The sequence below is a fragment of the Dendrobates tinctorius genome, unplaced genomic scaffold (assembly GCF_039654945.1).
Source record: "Dendrobates tinctorius isolate UK_male_01 unplaced genomic scaffold, ASM3965494v1 ptg000022l, whole genome shotgun sequence".
Taxonomy (NCBI): Eukaryota; Metazoa; Chordata; class Amphibia; order Anura; family Dendrobatidae; genus Dendrobates; species Dendrobates tinctorius.
In genome coordinates this window covers 86,060,859-86,077,276 of record NW_027361690.1, presented here as the reverse complement: position 1 = coordinate 86,077,276, position 16,418 = coordinate 86,060,859, and the positions used below count along the sequence as shown (strand labels likewise).

The 16,418-nt window shown below is 43.5% G+C and overlaps 2 protein-coding genes across 8 annotated transcripts in view; one reads left to right on the top strand and one right to left on the bottom strand.

Annotated features, from left to right (window-relative positions):
* The window catches only part of SLC51B (SLC51 subunit beta), an 86,851-nt gene extending 79,139 nt beyond the window's left edge, over nt 1–7,712 (top strand). For all 6 annotated transcript variants that reach the window (XM_073568857.1, XM_073568858.1, XM_073568854.1 and 3 more), the window contains 2 exons: nt 637–727; nt 6,803–7,712. In XM_073568857.1, coding sequence (XP_073424958.1) covers nt 637–727; nt 6,803–7,019 — 308 coding nt within the window. In that variant the 3' untranslated portion in view covers nt 7,020–7,712. The remainder of the gene's footprint in view (nt 1–636; nt 728–6,802) is intronic.
* Nucleotides 7,713–10,181: 2,469 nt separating this feature from the next.
* RASL12 (RAS like family 12) overlaps nt 10,182–16,418 on the bottom strand; it is a 163,999-nt gene continuing 157,762 nt past the window's right edge. For both annotated transcript variants that reach the window (XM_073568853.1, XM_073568852.1), the window contains one exon: nt 10,182–14,925. In XM_073568853.1, the coding sequence (XP_073424954.1) occupies nt 14,538–14,925 (388 nt within the window). In that variant the 3' untranslated portion in view covers nt 10,182–14,537. The remainder of the gene's footprint in view (nt 14,926–16,418) is intronic.

Below are 16,418 nucleotides of genomic sequence, written 5' to 3'. Positions count from 1 at the left end.
CCTCCATGCAGATCTCCTCTAGAGCAGTGATGTTTTGGGCCTGTCACTGGGTAACACGGACTTTCAAATCTCTCCAAAGGTTTTCTATGGGGTTGAGATCTGGAGACTGGCTAGACCACTCCAGGACCTTCATATACTTCTTACAAAGCTACTCCTTCGTTGCCCCGGCAGTGTGCTTGGGATCAGTATCTGGGGATCATGATCTGAGTCCCTGGCAGCGTAGTGTGTTACTGATGGTAGCCTCTGTTACGGTGGCCCCAGCTCTATTCAGGTCGTTCACTAGGTCCCCTCATGTGGTTCTGGGATTTTAGCTCGCCGTTCTTGTGATCGTTTGGACCCCACAGGGTGAGATCTTGTGAGTTTCTCGCATGTGTGATCCCGACCTAAAAGGCAAACCTGATTGCATAGCAGTATAACAGCAATACAATGACAATACAATTCGGTATTATTCCCAAGTCATGGAACATGACAGAAGTACTCATTCATGAATTACAGGTGTGTTATTGGGGCCTTAGATATAGAATTAATTAATGTGCTGCCACCTGCAATAAATCTCTGCCTGACATATACAAGGGATGACGAGAGGCTGATTTCCTTTGTAAAGTTCTATAATGATTTTTTTTTTTCAATCAACAGTAACAGTCTGGAACTACACTATCCTGGCCTTATCCTTCCTTGGATTATTTTTAGGATTATTTCTTCTTGCCAAAAATATCTTAAACAACAGGTAAGATTCCAGATTTCATCCTCCAAAATTCTGCAGCATTTATACTTCAAGTCGAAATGAACGGGCCTGTTGTCCAGAAGCAAAAGGTTATTTTTCACAGGATAGAGTTTCATTGCAATTTTGGCAGCCAATGTCCTTTACAACTACTGCCACTTTCCTATAAAAGACATTAAATGCCAACTGAACAGCGCATTCATTAACTGTTTTCTTCTGCTTCTTCGTTCTACTAATTGGTGGGGGTCCTTTGTGTCCGGGCACTAACTGAAATAAACATCTCATATCAATCAGAACTCCGTCGAAATGACAAGGACCCTCAGGGCTGGATCATCACACATAGTGGTTACCATGTAGCTACTACAGGGCTAATGTGTTTCTGGAAAATAGATGCTCTACATCAGCTGCAGCGGCTTTCTGCTGTTATTAACCCCTTAATGACCAGAGGTATTTTTGGTTTTGCATTTTCATTTTGTGCTCCCCTTTTTCCCAGAGCCATAACTTTTTTATTTTTTGGTCAAAATGGCCATATGATGGCTTGTTTTTGTGGGATGAGTTGTACATTTGAACGACACCATTGGTTTTAACATATCGTGTAGTGGAAAATGGGAAAAAAATGCAGTGTGGTGAAATTGCAAAAAATGTGCAATTCCACAGTTGTTTTTTTTTTTTACCATGTTCACTAAATGCTAAAACTGACCTGCCATTACGATTCTCCAGGTCATTACGAGTTCATAGACATCAAACATGTCTAGGTTCTTTTTTATTTACCGTATATACTCACGTATAAGCCAAGATTTTCAGCCCATTTTTTGGGGCTGAAAGTCCCCCTCTCGGCTTATACGTGAGTTATATATGCCAGGGGGTCAGCGGGGGAGTGGGGATGTCAGATCATACTTACCCCCCCGGCGCGTCTCTGCAGCCCCCCTGCTTCTCCCGGTCTCAGGCGCCTTCCTTCAGCGGTCACGTGGTACCACTCATTAAAGTCATGAATATGCACATATTGATAATGAGCACTACCACATGACCGCTGAAGGAAGGAATAGGTGCTGGAATCCGTGGGAGAAGCAGGGGGGTTGCAGAGACCGCGCTAGGAGGGGGTAAGTATATGCAATATTCACCTGTCCCCGGTCCACCGCTGCGCATCGCTCTGTCCTCCGCATCCTCTGGCTGTGATGTTCAGGTCACAGGGCGTGGTGATGTAGTTAGTGCGCACCGTGCCCTCTGCAGCCTGAACGTCACGGACAGAGGACCCGGGAGACAGAGCGGCAGCGGTGGACCGGGGACAGGTGAATATCTGAGGTACCGGGGCCCTGAGCCAGCAGCGACACCGGCACCTGTCCCCCATAGCGCGCCAGTGTCCCTGCCTGCTCAGGACTCCGGCACCTGGCCCCCAGCGACAAGAGGTGAGTGTGTAATTTTTTTTTATTTGCAGCAGTGGCGGCATATGGGGCCTATTCTATGGATCATCTTATGGGGCATAATCTATGGAGCATCTTATGGAGCATAATCTATGGAGCATTTTATGGGGGCATAATCTATGGAGCATTTTATGGGGGCATAATCTATGGAGCATCATATGGGGGCATAATCTATGGAGCATCTTATGGGGCAGCATATGGGGGCATAATCTATGGAGCATCTTATGGGGCATATTCTCTCGAGCATTTTATGGGGCATAATCTATGGAGCATTTTATGGGGGCATAATCTATGGAGCATCTTATGGGGCAGCATATGGGGGCATAATCTATGGAGCATCTTATGGGGTATAATCTATGAAGCATCATATGGGGCATAATCTACGGAGCATCTTATGGGGCAGCATATGGGGGCATATTATTCTATGGAGCATCTTATGGGGCATATTCTATGGAGCATTTTATGGGGCATAATCTATGGAGCATTTTATGGGGCAGCATATGGGGCATAGTCTATGGAGCATCATATGGGGCAGCATATGGGGGCATAATGTATGGAGCATCTTATGGGGCATCTTATGGGGCATAATCTATGGAGCATTTTATGGAGCATCTTATGGGGCATAATCTATGGAGCATTTTATGGGGCTGCATATGGGGCATAATCTATGGAACATCTTATGGAGCAATAACTTTTATGGAGCAGCATATGGGGCATATTATTCTATGGAGCATCTTATGGGGCCATTATTAACCTTTGTGCAGCATTATATGGGGTGTATTTTGTATGGAGCATCTTATGGGGCCATCATGAACTGTATGAAGCATTATATGAGGCTCCTGATTCAATATGGATATTCAAAAACATTTAACCTACTGATGTCCCAATTAATTTTACTTTCATTGGTATCTATTTTTATTTTTGAAATTTACTAGTAGCTGCTGCATTTTCCACCATAGGCTTATACGCGAGTCAACCTTAGCCTTTGCTGGTTAGTCCCTCTTTAAGAAAGAAGACTTGAGAAAAGTTAATTTGAATCGAACCGCCGCTACAGCACATGAGCTAAATAAAGTCCTTTTGCATTGGTAACTATAGGAGTGCTGCCTACCTTTTTTAATTTTTATCTATTGTGGTGTAGTAACCACTGTGTCCGCTAGGGGGCGCTGTGTGGATGTCTCAGGAGAAAGGATGAATGGCAGAATACTGAATGGCCATTATGTATCTCAAAGTGGGTGGCTTTGAGATGGAGACTTATGTGTTGATCAGCAGTGATACTGCTGAGGTGCTGCTTTAATGTGACGGAGAAGTCTCCAGGTAACTAGGGAGATGGGCGGGCCAGTTATCTACAAACCCACCCAGGGGGTGTGTTTAAAGAACACTGTTGTAAAGAGTGTGAGTGGTTGAAGGACCTGTGATGAGGTCATAGTCATGTGACCTGGTGGGCGTGGCTATGGACCATATAATGTGGCCAGGGTAGGTCACATGGGTTGAATGCTGGGACCCGATTGGTCCAGTGTGGGAGGTCCCGCTGAGATGAAGCTTCCTGGCTAACAGCCTGTGAAGTGGCTGTGGTGAATGGCTGCACGTGCCTGATAGTTCCCTGGAGGGAATGGACGTCTGCAGTATGATAAAGGAACCATGAGGTTACCCTGACATGGGTGAGATAACCGAGGCTAGAAAGCCTGTGTATGCATAACCTGTATGACTACAGAGTAACAGAGCTGAACTCTGTCACGAACACTATGCTTTTAAGTGAACTTTATGTTGCTGTTATGGGTTTATGCTGCTGAATAAACCACATGGACTGTTTTGGCTTTATGGAAAACCTGTGCCGGATCTGATTTTGTGGCTGCTGAGCGAGTATCCCCCTACTTGAATGACAGCGCTACCTCACACTATCTATCTACAGTTATGCGCAAAACTTTACATACCCCGGCAGAATTTTTGCTTTCTTGGCCTTTTTTCACAGAATATGAATGATAACACCAAAACTTTTTCTCCACTCATGGTTAGAGGTTGGGTGAAGCCAAGAAAGCAAAAATTCTGCCGGGGTACAGTGTCTGTATGTATATATACAGTGGGTACAGAAAGTATGCTGACTCCTTTATATTTTTCACTCTTTGTTTCATTGCAGCCATTTGGTAATTCAAAAAAGTTCATTTTTTTCTCATTAACGTACACTCTGCACTCCATCTTGACTGAAAAAACAGAAATGTAGAGATTTTTGCAAATTTCTTAAAAAAGAAAAACTGAAATATCACATTGTCATAAGTATTCAGACCCTTTGCTCAGACACTCATATTTAAGTCACATGCTGTCCATTTCCTTGTGATCCTCCTTGAGATGGTTCTATGCCTTCATTGGAGTGTGTTTAATTAAAATAATAGGACTTGATTTGTAGAGGCATACACCTGTCTATATAAGACCTCACAGCTCACAGTGCATGTCAGACCAAATGAGAATCATGAGGTCAAAGGAACTGGCCAAGGAACTCAGAGATAGAATTGTGGCAAGGCTCAGATGTAGCCGAAGGTTACAAAAGAATTTCTGCAGTACTCAAGGTTCTTAAGAGCACAGTGGCCTCCATAATCCTTAAATGGAAGAAGTTTGGGACAACTAGAAGTCTTCCTAGACCTGGCCGTCCAGCCAAACTGAGCAATCGTGGGGGAAGAGCCTTGGTGAGAGAGGTAAAGAAAAACCCCAAGATCACTGTGACTGAGCTCCACAGATGCAGTAGGTAGATGGGAGATAGTTCCACAAAGTCAACTATCACTGCAGTTCTCCACCAGTTGGGCCTTTATGGCAGAGTGGCCCGACGGAAGCTTCTCCTCAGTGTAAGACATATGAAAGCCCTCATATAGTTTGCTAAAAAACATATGAAGGACTCCCAGACTATGAGAAATAAGATTCTCTGGTCTGATGAGACGAAGATAGAACTTTTTAGTGATAATTCTAAGCGGTATGTGTGTAGAAAACCAGGCACTGCTCATCACCTTCCCAATACAATCCCAACAGTGAAACATGGTGGTGGCAGCATCATACTATAGGGGTGCTTTTCAGCTGCAGGGATAGAACAACTGTTTGCAATTGAAGGAAACATGAATGCGGCCAAGTACAGATATATCCTGAATGAAGACCTCTTCCACAGTGCTCTGGACCTCAGGCTTGGCAGAAGGTTCACCTTCCAACAAGACAATGACCCTATGCATACAGCTAAAATAACAATGGAGTGGCTTCAGAATGACTCTGTGACCATTCTTGACTGGCCCAGCCAGAACCCTGACCTAAACCCAATTGAGCATCTCTGGAGAGACCTGAAAATGGCTGTCCACCAACGTTCACCATCCACCCTGATGGAACTGGAGAGGATCTGCAAGGAAGAATGGCAGAGGATCCCCAAATCCAGGTGTGAAAAACTTGTTGCATCATTCAAAAAAAGACTCATGGCTGTACTAGCTCAAAAGGGTGCTTCTACTCAATACTGAGCAAGGGGTCTGAATACTTATGACCATGTGATATCTCAGTTTCTTTTTTGATAAATTTGCAAAAAGTTCTACATTTATGATTTTTTTTCAGTCAAGATGGGGTGCAGAGTGTACATTAGGCCGGTTTCACATTAGCGCTTTTTAAGCGCACGCACGGCCGGGGGTAGCTCCGCCCCCGAGCCGGCTCTCTGCCCGGCGTGCCCGCCCCTTGCTTGTAGCGCCGCCTACTAGCGGACAGCGGCGCCTGCGATCGGCGCACCCTATCTTTAGCATAGGGTGCGCACATCGTGCGCAGGCCGTGCGCTAGTTGCGCTTTGACCTGCGCTGCGCACTTTTGACGGTGCGCCGTGCGCGCCAAAATCAAACTTTTCGGATTTTGGCGCGCACGGCGCACCGTCAAAAGTGCGCAGCGCAGGTCAAAGCGCAACTAGCGCACGGCCTGCGCACGATGTGCGCACCCTATGCTAAAGATAGGGTGCGCCGATCGCAGGCGCCGCTGTCCGCTAGTAGGCGGCGCTACAAGCAAGGGGCGGGCACGCCGGGCAGAGAGCCGGCTCGGGGGCGGAGCTACCCCCGGCCGTGCGTGTGCTTAAAAAGCGCTAATGTGAAACCGGCCTTAATGAGAAAAAAATGAACTTTTTTGAATTTACCAAATGGCTGCAATGAAACAACGAGTGAAAAATTTAAAGGGGTCTGAATACTTTCCGAACCCACTGTATGTAAACTTTTGAGCACAACAGTATCTATCTATCTATCTATCTTTGCACATCTAGCATCAATCATTTGTATTCTTCATTGTATTCCAGTAACTCTGATGGTGCACACAGATGATACATAAATTACACGTACATACATATGCCACACAAATAGTGTCGCACAGACACCCAGATGGCATATGGACTTGGACCTCTCCGATACTGTTTTTTCCTGTACTGGAATCACCAGGATGTGTGAAGGGGCCCTAAGACACACTCAGATCCTCTATCACTAATGAAAAATCATTATATTCAGTTACCAGGCAAGATGTAATAGCAAACAATATAAATCTGATCTGCGGTGGTTTTTATTCTCATGTCTTCTAACACCTATCCGTCGTTCCGGTATGTACACCTCTAAATCCTAGTCTAGGCTGTAGCTCCACTCATATTCCTTTAATAATTTTACGTTTCTTACAGAAAAAGGAAAATGATTGCCATGTATAAGATGAGCATGGCTGCAAAAAAAGAAGATGACTCCGAGGGCAAACAGGCTGTGTTGACGCTGGAAAAAGAGAACCTATCACAAGAGGACACTCAACTCAAGAAGGAAGTTCAACATGGTGACATCACAGTGCAGTGGAAGGATGGACAGATCACTTCTCTATACACCGATGCTCCAGAGGAGGATGTATAAAACTGCTGGGACATATCTATTATATTCCCACTGGAGAGCACCAGGTCTTCTTCAGTAGATCTACCCAATATGTCAGACTAGCAGTATGGTAGCAGGGAATAATAATGTTCCTAATACGGTCTTGCTCCACTTGGGACTTACACGGATTGGCTCAATATTAAGTTGTGCTATTGGATATAGGAGGTACTCATGGAATGTTTCTCATACATAATGGGTCACTTCTTGGTAGGATTTTGAAGGTATCATAGAACTGGTATACTTATATTTATTTCAGATTGCTCTTGTTCTACAAACTGTCGAATGTTACTTTCTCTTTGAGAATGTTATCATGTGATAGTACAATGAACTTTACCTACATAGATGTAATTATTATAGCTTTTTTTATTATGCACAGTACAAAGGACGATCCAAGACGTCTATAAAAAAAGTCACAATGTTACTTTATAGCTTTCATCTTCATAACTTCTCTCTACACGGATTGAATGTAGAATATAAAATAACCAACACTTCAGCTTTGTTACAAAAGGACCTTGACATCAATGTATTGAAGGATGAGTAGTAAGGCCTTAGTTGTGTTTGGGGTTTAGCTTTATGTTCCTAAATGTTTTTTTCTTATTGGTTTCAGCAATCTGGATCTTGTAACCATTTTATATCACCCTCTCTGTCATGTAGAATAAACATATATTTGGCCTATGCTGTTTTAATAATAGTACTCTAAACTGATAGATATATATATATATATATATATATACTAGCTATGAACCTGTTCTACGTCTGGGTGGCAGCATTTTTATTGGTATATGGTCTCCCATCCTCGTGTGTGCTGCCTCCCTCCTATCCTGGTATGCATGGTACCCCTCAACCCCCAATATTGGTATGCATGGCCCCCTCACCCCCCTATCCTGGCATGCATGGTCCTCTCACTCCCGTATCCTGGTATGCATGGTCCTCTCACCCCCCCTATCCTGGTATGCATGGTCCTCTCACCCCCCCCATCCTGGTATGCATGGTCCTCTCACCCCCCTATCCTGGTATGCATGGTCCCCTCACCCCCATTCCTGGTATGCATGGTCCTCTCATCCCCCAATCCTGGTATGTATGCTACTACTCTCCCCCCAATCCTGGTATGAATGGTCCCCTCACCCCCCAATCCTGGTTTGCATGGTCCCCTCACCCCCTTATCCTGGTGTGCATGGTACTCTCACCCCCCTATCCTGGTATACATGCTACCCCTCACCCCCCCAATCCTGGTATACATGGTCCCCCCTCACACCCCTTTTCTGGTATGCATGGTCCCCTCACCCCCCCAATCCTGGTATGCATGGTCCCCTCACCCCCATTCCTGGTATGCATGGTCCCCTCACCCCCCAATCCTGGTATGCATGGTCCCCTCACCCCCCTTTTTGTGGTATGTATGGTACCCTCACCCCCCTTTCCTGGTATGCTTGGTCTCCTCACCCCCTATCCTGGTATGCGTGATCCCTTCACCCCCCTATCCTGATATGCATGGTCCCGTCACCCTCCTTTCCTGGTATGCGTGGTCCCCTCACCCCCCTTCCCTGGTATGCGTGGTCCCCACACCCCCTATTCTGGTATGCATGGTCCCCTCACCCCCCTTATCCTGATATGTATGGTCCCCCTCACCCCTATTAAACTACACACATACAAAAAAAAACATTTATACTCACCCTTCTTTCCTGTGTTCCAGCGCTGTCACGTTCTGCTGGAGGCCGGGGGGAGGAGTCTGGCGCCGGTGTACGCGCATGCCCATAGCACTGTCCAGCACCATATTGTTGAAGACACACTGCAAATGTGTCTTCAGTAAAATGGTGCCGGATCGCGCTATGCGCATGCGCGATTCAAGCCGCAGTCCTGCCCCGGTCTACGGCCGAAAAGAAGCGCCGTGGCAACGCTTCTCCCGGTCCGGTAAGTATGTAAGTATGGCGCCGGAGATACCGGTATGCAGTGTGTATGCGTCCCGCCATTTCCGGCGCCATACACACTCCTCACCGCTGAATGCCTCATTCGGTCTGGAGCCAGACTGCGCAGGCACGTCGTGCTTGCGCCGTCTATAAAGGCTTCGGACAGTGACGCTTAGCGCATTATATTATATATACTTTATATACAGTATATATATATATATATATGAGCCTAAGATCTGACATGATAATGGGCACCAAAGCCCAGCAGAAAACAAACCCATTTAGAGGGAACCTGTCAGAAACCACATGAGTATCCATGAGTGCATTGTGGCGTGACGATTCCCTACGATCTTTACAGCCTCATGCTTTATTCCATATGTAGCTCCATCCTCTGATTGACAGGTCGTTGGCAGTGTACCAGAGCCAACAACATTTCACCAGCCAGAAGAATGTGGCACAATGCTGGGAATACAGCGTAATGCTGGGAACGGGAAGTACGACGTCACACCCTAATGCACATCCAGACTTATTGTATAGAGAATTTCAGAACGTGATTTCCTGCTATCGTAGCTAAGCTTTGGCATCATAAAAGAATTAACTGGCTTATGTTTTAAAGGAATACATAGTCAAATTGTTTGAGTAAGGGTAAAGGTTATAGTTTCCCTTTTAGGCCGGGGTTTGTACTAAAATGGCAGTACTGAAATCACATCCCTCGCTAAGGCCGGGATCACACATGCGAGAAACTCGGACGAGTCTCGCATCTCAGTACCCGGCACTTGGGAGCGGAGAGTGCGGCTGCATGTATTTCTATGCAGCTGAGCGCTCCGGTCTGAGTGCCGGCGGCAGTGCCTGGTATTGAGATGTGAGACTCGTCCCGAGTTTCTCGCATGTGTGATCCCGGCTTTAGAATAAGGATACATGGTGACTTTGTGGGTGCAGAAAAATAACAAATCTTTTTAACAATCAATGGCCCAATTTGTGGGTGTATTTTGTAGAATGGTATTCCATAGAAGTGTTGATTCTAAAATAAAATTAAAGTTTTTCTAACAAATCTGTATGGCAGTTCATAGGGTGATAATTCGGGAGACATGCTGGGTGAGTGGCATGGAGCTACTGAAGCAAATATCGGGATCGATAATATAGAGCAATGAGGTGAAAAAGCAGTTTTATATACACCAAAGTGTGATTACATATGTGAATGTATCTGTGTAGTTGTGTCTGATTATAATCCTACTTCCCGAACAATACAAATTGATTTATTGCACATTTTTACAACATCTCATTGTCTCAAAATGATTTCAAATACATTTTTGCTTTTCATTGCAGTGTGATTAGCAAAACATGAAATGCCTGTAAGATGTGCTCTGCTCTCAGATTTCTGGTCTTCTGTTATCCATGTTTTATTCACTTACGGTATTTTAAACAGTCATCAATAATAACAGATGTGAGAACGTGCACACATAGAGTTCACTAGATGTAAATATCTTGCTCGTGGATTATACGTACATACATTTTTTCTTACAAAAGTGTCACTAGGTTTTATTTTAATAACTTTACATTCTTTAGGGAAGAAATTATAAAAACTTTGTCATGAAGACAACTTCAAATTCTGATCATGGCACTATTTTCCCAAAACAATTCTGCATCATTCATTGTGTCTACTGACCAGATAGTTGTCATATCAAAGTAACATCAATAAATGGAGGCATCTGGTCAGTTTGGGTCTGCACCACTGAATCCAAGTTCTGAGCCACAGTTCTCAAGGTCGGTGAGCAATTACTGTGCAGCTACAGGGCTTTTGCTTGCTTGCTTCTGGTAAAGACTGAATGTATGGCTCCATTGACAGTGTCATTTTGATACCCAAAATTGGGTGCACAGAAATACCAATGTATTTCCAATGAAGTAAAAAAAATAAACTTGCCAGGCAGCTAGTAGAATAAGTTTCCCAGAGAATGGACAAAATTGAAGGTCTATAAGAGAATATTGAGCTTGAGTAAACAACCGTAAGGATGATTCGGACATTGTACTAGGTTTATTAGAGGAATGTACGCATAATCGACAACTTTTTGTGCTGGGCATCCAAGAGTAATCTCCCTGCGAAAAAATTATTTAGTACTGTTTGCTTTTATAGGTCTCACCCTCTCCATTTCATCTTGCCCACCCCGATGTTTAATTGAACACTGGGGCTTTGTCTAATGATGGAGCATCCCAGCTCCATCACTGGCAAAAAAAATCATTGCTAGGGTCTCGAAGGTTTTGGGAGGCTATGATGAACCCTAAGAGTTTTATCAACTGTTCTTGGAGATAGAAAAATATTCAGAATTAAGAGTCCTCAGTGGTTGATACCTTTTAATGGCTAACTGAAAAGATGGTAACACATTGCAAGCTTTCGAGACTACTCAGGTCTCTTCATCAGGCATTCTTGGAGATAGTGAGCCCTCCCCTTTTCCCAGTAGACTCCTGGATATTCTTCGAAAGTATAGCAGTATTTATTAGACAAACACCATCTCTTAAGATTGAAAGACTTGGGTCTGCGTCCTTCATCTTTTAGCATGGCGTAATTTGAAGCTCATGGGCTCCAATGCAAAATTTCCAAAAAAGCCCCAGAGTATCACAGGTCGGTAATAGTGATAGTCTTTTCATATGGGTCAAAGGGACCTTTTGGGCTCTCTTAGGCTCCAGATGCGATTGCAACCCCTGCATCTACTATAGTTACACCACTGTCTAATAGGACTGAAGTATTGTTAAGCAGAGGAGTCTATGGATGAGGCAAGCAGCTAATTGACTTTTTAGACATACAGTGCATGCCAATGGTCTTTCCTTGAATACTGATAAAAAAGAAACATTTACAGCTGGAGGACACCCCACATTTGATGTCTTCTCGTGATGGATTCTGGAACGGTGCTGTGTATAACAGAAGCTGGCAATGAGCAAACTTCAGCTGTCAGCAGGAGGCAGCAAGTACATTCCAAGTGTTCATCACAATCCAGAACCAAACATAACTCTGATAAAATAGCGTGGGATGAATGGTTGGCAACCAACATAGTCTGAACATCTGGATAACACATAATCATCAGAAATGGAATATTCAGTGAAGATGTGCAAACGCTTTGACATATAATTCAATTTTTTTAAACTCTGTTTTTCCAAAATCTGGGAACATATAACATACATTGGCACATAGCATTCGTGTTTCAGGTAAAAGATGACCTTCAGCTTCATCCGTCAAGTAAACATCTCATTTGTTTTCTGATGAATTAAAGCTGCAGTGTAAAGTGGATGCATCATATACAGATCCTCCAACTAAATGTAGTTTTTCTAATAACCAATTATTGTTGCAGCAAGAGGCATACTGTGATCTCTCCAGCATTGTGACTTCCATTCATAAAGAAGCTACCACAGCTATGACGAAGTCAAATGGATGCAAATAGAATCCAACAAACTGACAGATCCTAGCAATCATAGGGACGTTTCATCAAAACTGGCAAAATGCCAGTCTTGATTGAGTAAAAGAGGCACCTGATTGGCTACGTGCCACGTAATTAATTTGGTGCCTCTTCTAAATGGCATGCACCGCACTTGAAATACAGTAGCATTTTTGGAATAAAAAAATGCTACCACTTTTAATGAATTGGACAAGCTGGCATGACCATGCCCCTTCATCCTAGCTCTACCCCAGCACTGCCAGTTTCGGAGGAGCTTATTCAAATTGGTGTGAAAACTCCAAGGTTGCAAAATTTTGGACTACTCTGTTGTGCAAAAAAATTGCGACCTTCAAAAGCTTTTACTCCACTTTTCTCATGTAAAAGCTTTGATGAATTGGTCCCAATGTGTTTTAGGTTTTGCTATTATTACCACGAAATTGTGGCAACAATTGATGGAAAGTTAATAATTTAGATGTGAATAGAGCCAAAGAGTAAATAATAGTTAAGCACCTAAAGAGTAATTATTACCCTTTCTCTACCCTCATCCAGTTGTCAATTTGTCCTTAAACAGAGACTAACCTTTCTTATTTTTCCATAATCCAATAATGTAAGTGAAAATAAGAAACTTTGTAATATATGTGATTAGCGAAAAATGCTTCTTTCCTCAACTAAAGAGTCTTTTTCTCACTGTACTGATTAATTCTCAAAAACGGCTCAAATCTGTCTACAATTCTGTATTCGGTAAGGGAACAAATTACATCTTCAGCCTATAGAAATCTATAAAGAAGGGTGAGGAGAGAAGCTGGAGAGAGGAAAAGGTTGTGTACAAAGAAGAAACTGCTGAGGCTTCTAGTGTATAGAGAAAACTGATAAAAATGCAGACTAAAAATAATATAGAGGCCAGAAATAGTAGTATTCCACATAGACACAAACACCTGAAACTGCAGTTACACTTTAAAGGGAAGCTGCCATGTAAACAAATGCAATTAACCTGCCGATATTGGGTTAACCTGCAGGTTAACAGCATTATGAAGGTGTCCAGCTCCCACCCTGAGAGCCCCAATGCTGGGAGTAACTTAACTTTATTCCTTCCGGCAGTGTTTGCCTTTCAGTCATAAGGGTGGGCCAGTGCAGTCACTGCGTAGAGAGCGACGGATGTAACCATGTCCGCAGTACTGACTAACAGCTGACTTAGCATTAAAGCCGACTGTCAGTCAGTTTTGGGTGGCGCAGTTATAGCCGCCGCTTACTATGCACTGAGCGGTGACTGAAGCCGTGTCGGCTCACCCCTATGACTGGAAGCCTGAAGCTGCTGAGAAGAATAAAGTTAATATCCTATCAGGAATGGGGCTCTCATTGCGGGCGCCAGGCAACATCAGAATGTCATTAACCTGCAGATTAACCCCATATCTGCAGGTTAAAAGCGTTTTTTACATGACAGGTTCCCTTTAAGCTGAAGACTTGAGATATCCTGATTCCTGGGGACCACCTGCAAAACAGCCACTTTAGTTTTAAGGTAGTATGTCATCTAACACCCAGTCTGTCTTAAACAACAATTATTGAGCTCAACCCTTGACCATATTTACCAGGCTCTTAGAAAAGGGGAGACCTGAACTATTGAAAAAGGCATAAATCTTTCAGGAACTATAGAAGCTTTTCAGAACGTCCCATTAAGCGTAGCACCCGGACGGCTTCATGAGTATGGCAATGGGATGCTTTGTCATCAGACTGAGCCCTGTCATCGTGACGCACTTTCATAGGGTGGTTAATGGGGCATAGAAAAGGCGTGGTCTGTAAATAAGGCTCAAGTTATGAAAAAAAAAGTCTGCAGCCCTCCAGGGTCTCCAGCAAAACTATTCCTAAATTAAGTAGATATGACCTGGACTGGCAGGGTGGAGACATCGAGCAAAAGGTAAACATGCTTGACAGTAATAAAGCCATGCTCTTCCCAATCCCTTTAGATTTTTATAAAAAAAATAAGTTTAAGGGAATAACTACTTTTTAGGTTCCATACCATGCATTTGTTTTGACTGCATTATCATAACTTTTAACTTAAAATGCCTTTGATTTGAGTAGAGGTCAATCTCATAACCAAAGTAGTCTACAGTCCGTACCATAAATAGAGACCAAGCATGTGTTAAGATCACTTGGTATAGTAGGCCTTCTTGAAATTAAAAGATCTTGAAACCTTTGAGGAGGGTGAGCGTTGGTGCTTTGCGTTTACTCATTGCTCTGGACGACTTCACGGTAACGAGTTTGGCTTGGGCCACAGAGGGAATCTCCTTGTAGCCCAGGGGAGACAAAGTGCTAAGTGTAGGCATTCCATGGCGGCTGGAGGGCGACGACGAAGACATGGGAGGCAACCCAAGAAGTGCCCTCTCCTCGGTGATGTAGAGTGGAGGTCTTAAGGATGCACACCTATCTGCTTCTCTCCTCACTTCTTGTATGGCATCAAAAAACACTTGCTGCACCAACCGGAAATCAAGACAGGCAGAGACTTCGCGGAACAGGCAGCCATGGCGGTTCGCCAGAGCTGAACCATCTGCTATACTGACCTGTCTGAGAGAGCACACAGAAATACGTCTTGGTTATCCACAATATCGCAAAATGCATTAAATAAAGATTATGACCAATAAATCCTCCTTTTCATATCTGCCAACACATATAATCCACAAGTTCTCTTATGTTCTTCATTTTAGAGATTTTATGTTTTTTCTGACTTCTATCCATTTACTTGACAAAATGTTCAGAATATGAGTTATTATTGGAAACATAATCCAAGCCTCCATCGTAACTACTTTTTGGTTGAGAAATGGTTCATGATTAGAAGAGTCCAAATGATCCTTTGAAAATTTTTAGTTTTTTGTCATTGATCTTAAAAGGGTTGTTATCTCTTCCAAGATATATTTGCACATCTGTTCACTATTTGTATGTGGTATTGCAGCTCAGCCCAAGCCACTTGATGGAGAGGAGTTGAAATATCAGGCACAAGCCATAGAAAAGTATGGAAAAACGTAACCATGGCCTGCCAATTCCTTGGTATCTATTTATATTATGCTTTATACACTATGTAACTACAAATCATCGCATAGTTTTTTTTCTGCCCTCCATTAGAGCCCATTTGGTGAATTACTGAGCAATCATTAAAGGAATTGTCTGCTACTTGAACATCCCGTTCTCAATCAGCAATGCTTATACTCACCTCCGGTGCCCATCACGTTCCAGCAGTTTCAACACTGGCTCTCCCAGTGCTTGCATCTCATTGTTACGTCACATGATCCTGCGCCCAATCAGTGCTGGCTTCACTGTCCGCACCGTCAGATGAATCAAACATCTAGAGGAAGTCATCCGCCCGCGGTAGCTCTGACTTCCTCTCTATGTTCTGATTCGTCCTAAGGCTGGGAGAGTGAAGCCAGCACTGATTGGGCGCAGGATCACATGACGTAACAATGTGACATGAGCCCCGGGACAGAGAATGCTGACACCGCTGGAATGGAACTGGAGGTGAGTATAAGTGTACTTATTTTACTGGAGGCAAACATGCTGTTTTTGAGTGGACAACCCCTTTAAGGAAAGGTCACTGAAAATACTTGGGCCACATAAGCATTTTACATTACCAAACAGCAATAATATGCTCTACAAAGCAATTTTCTGAGTTTTCTAAATGTGGAAGTAGGTGTAGTTCACATTTTAATACCTGAGCTCCATGAATGTGAGCAAAGCAATCTCATAGGAGAAAGTGGGAGAATAGCAGAGATCTTGGCTGGACAGGCGGAAGCAGAAAATAAAGATAGCATCTTACAGCAATTTATTAAATAAGAACAAAGTGAACAGCTTAAGATCTCAAGCAATCCAGTCTGGGTGACCACTATTTCATATACTGCAGCTTGAAGAATATTTATAGGAATTAAATCTTTTTTTTTTAAATAGTACAACATGTTAAAATACCAGGAGTGCCAATCAGGGCCGGACTGGGACTAAAATTCAGCCCTGGCATTTGAAGTTACACAGGCCCACTAGTCACATGGTGACCATATAATATCTTTGTACAG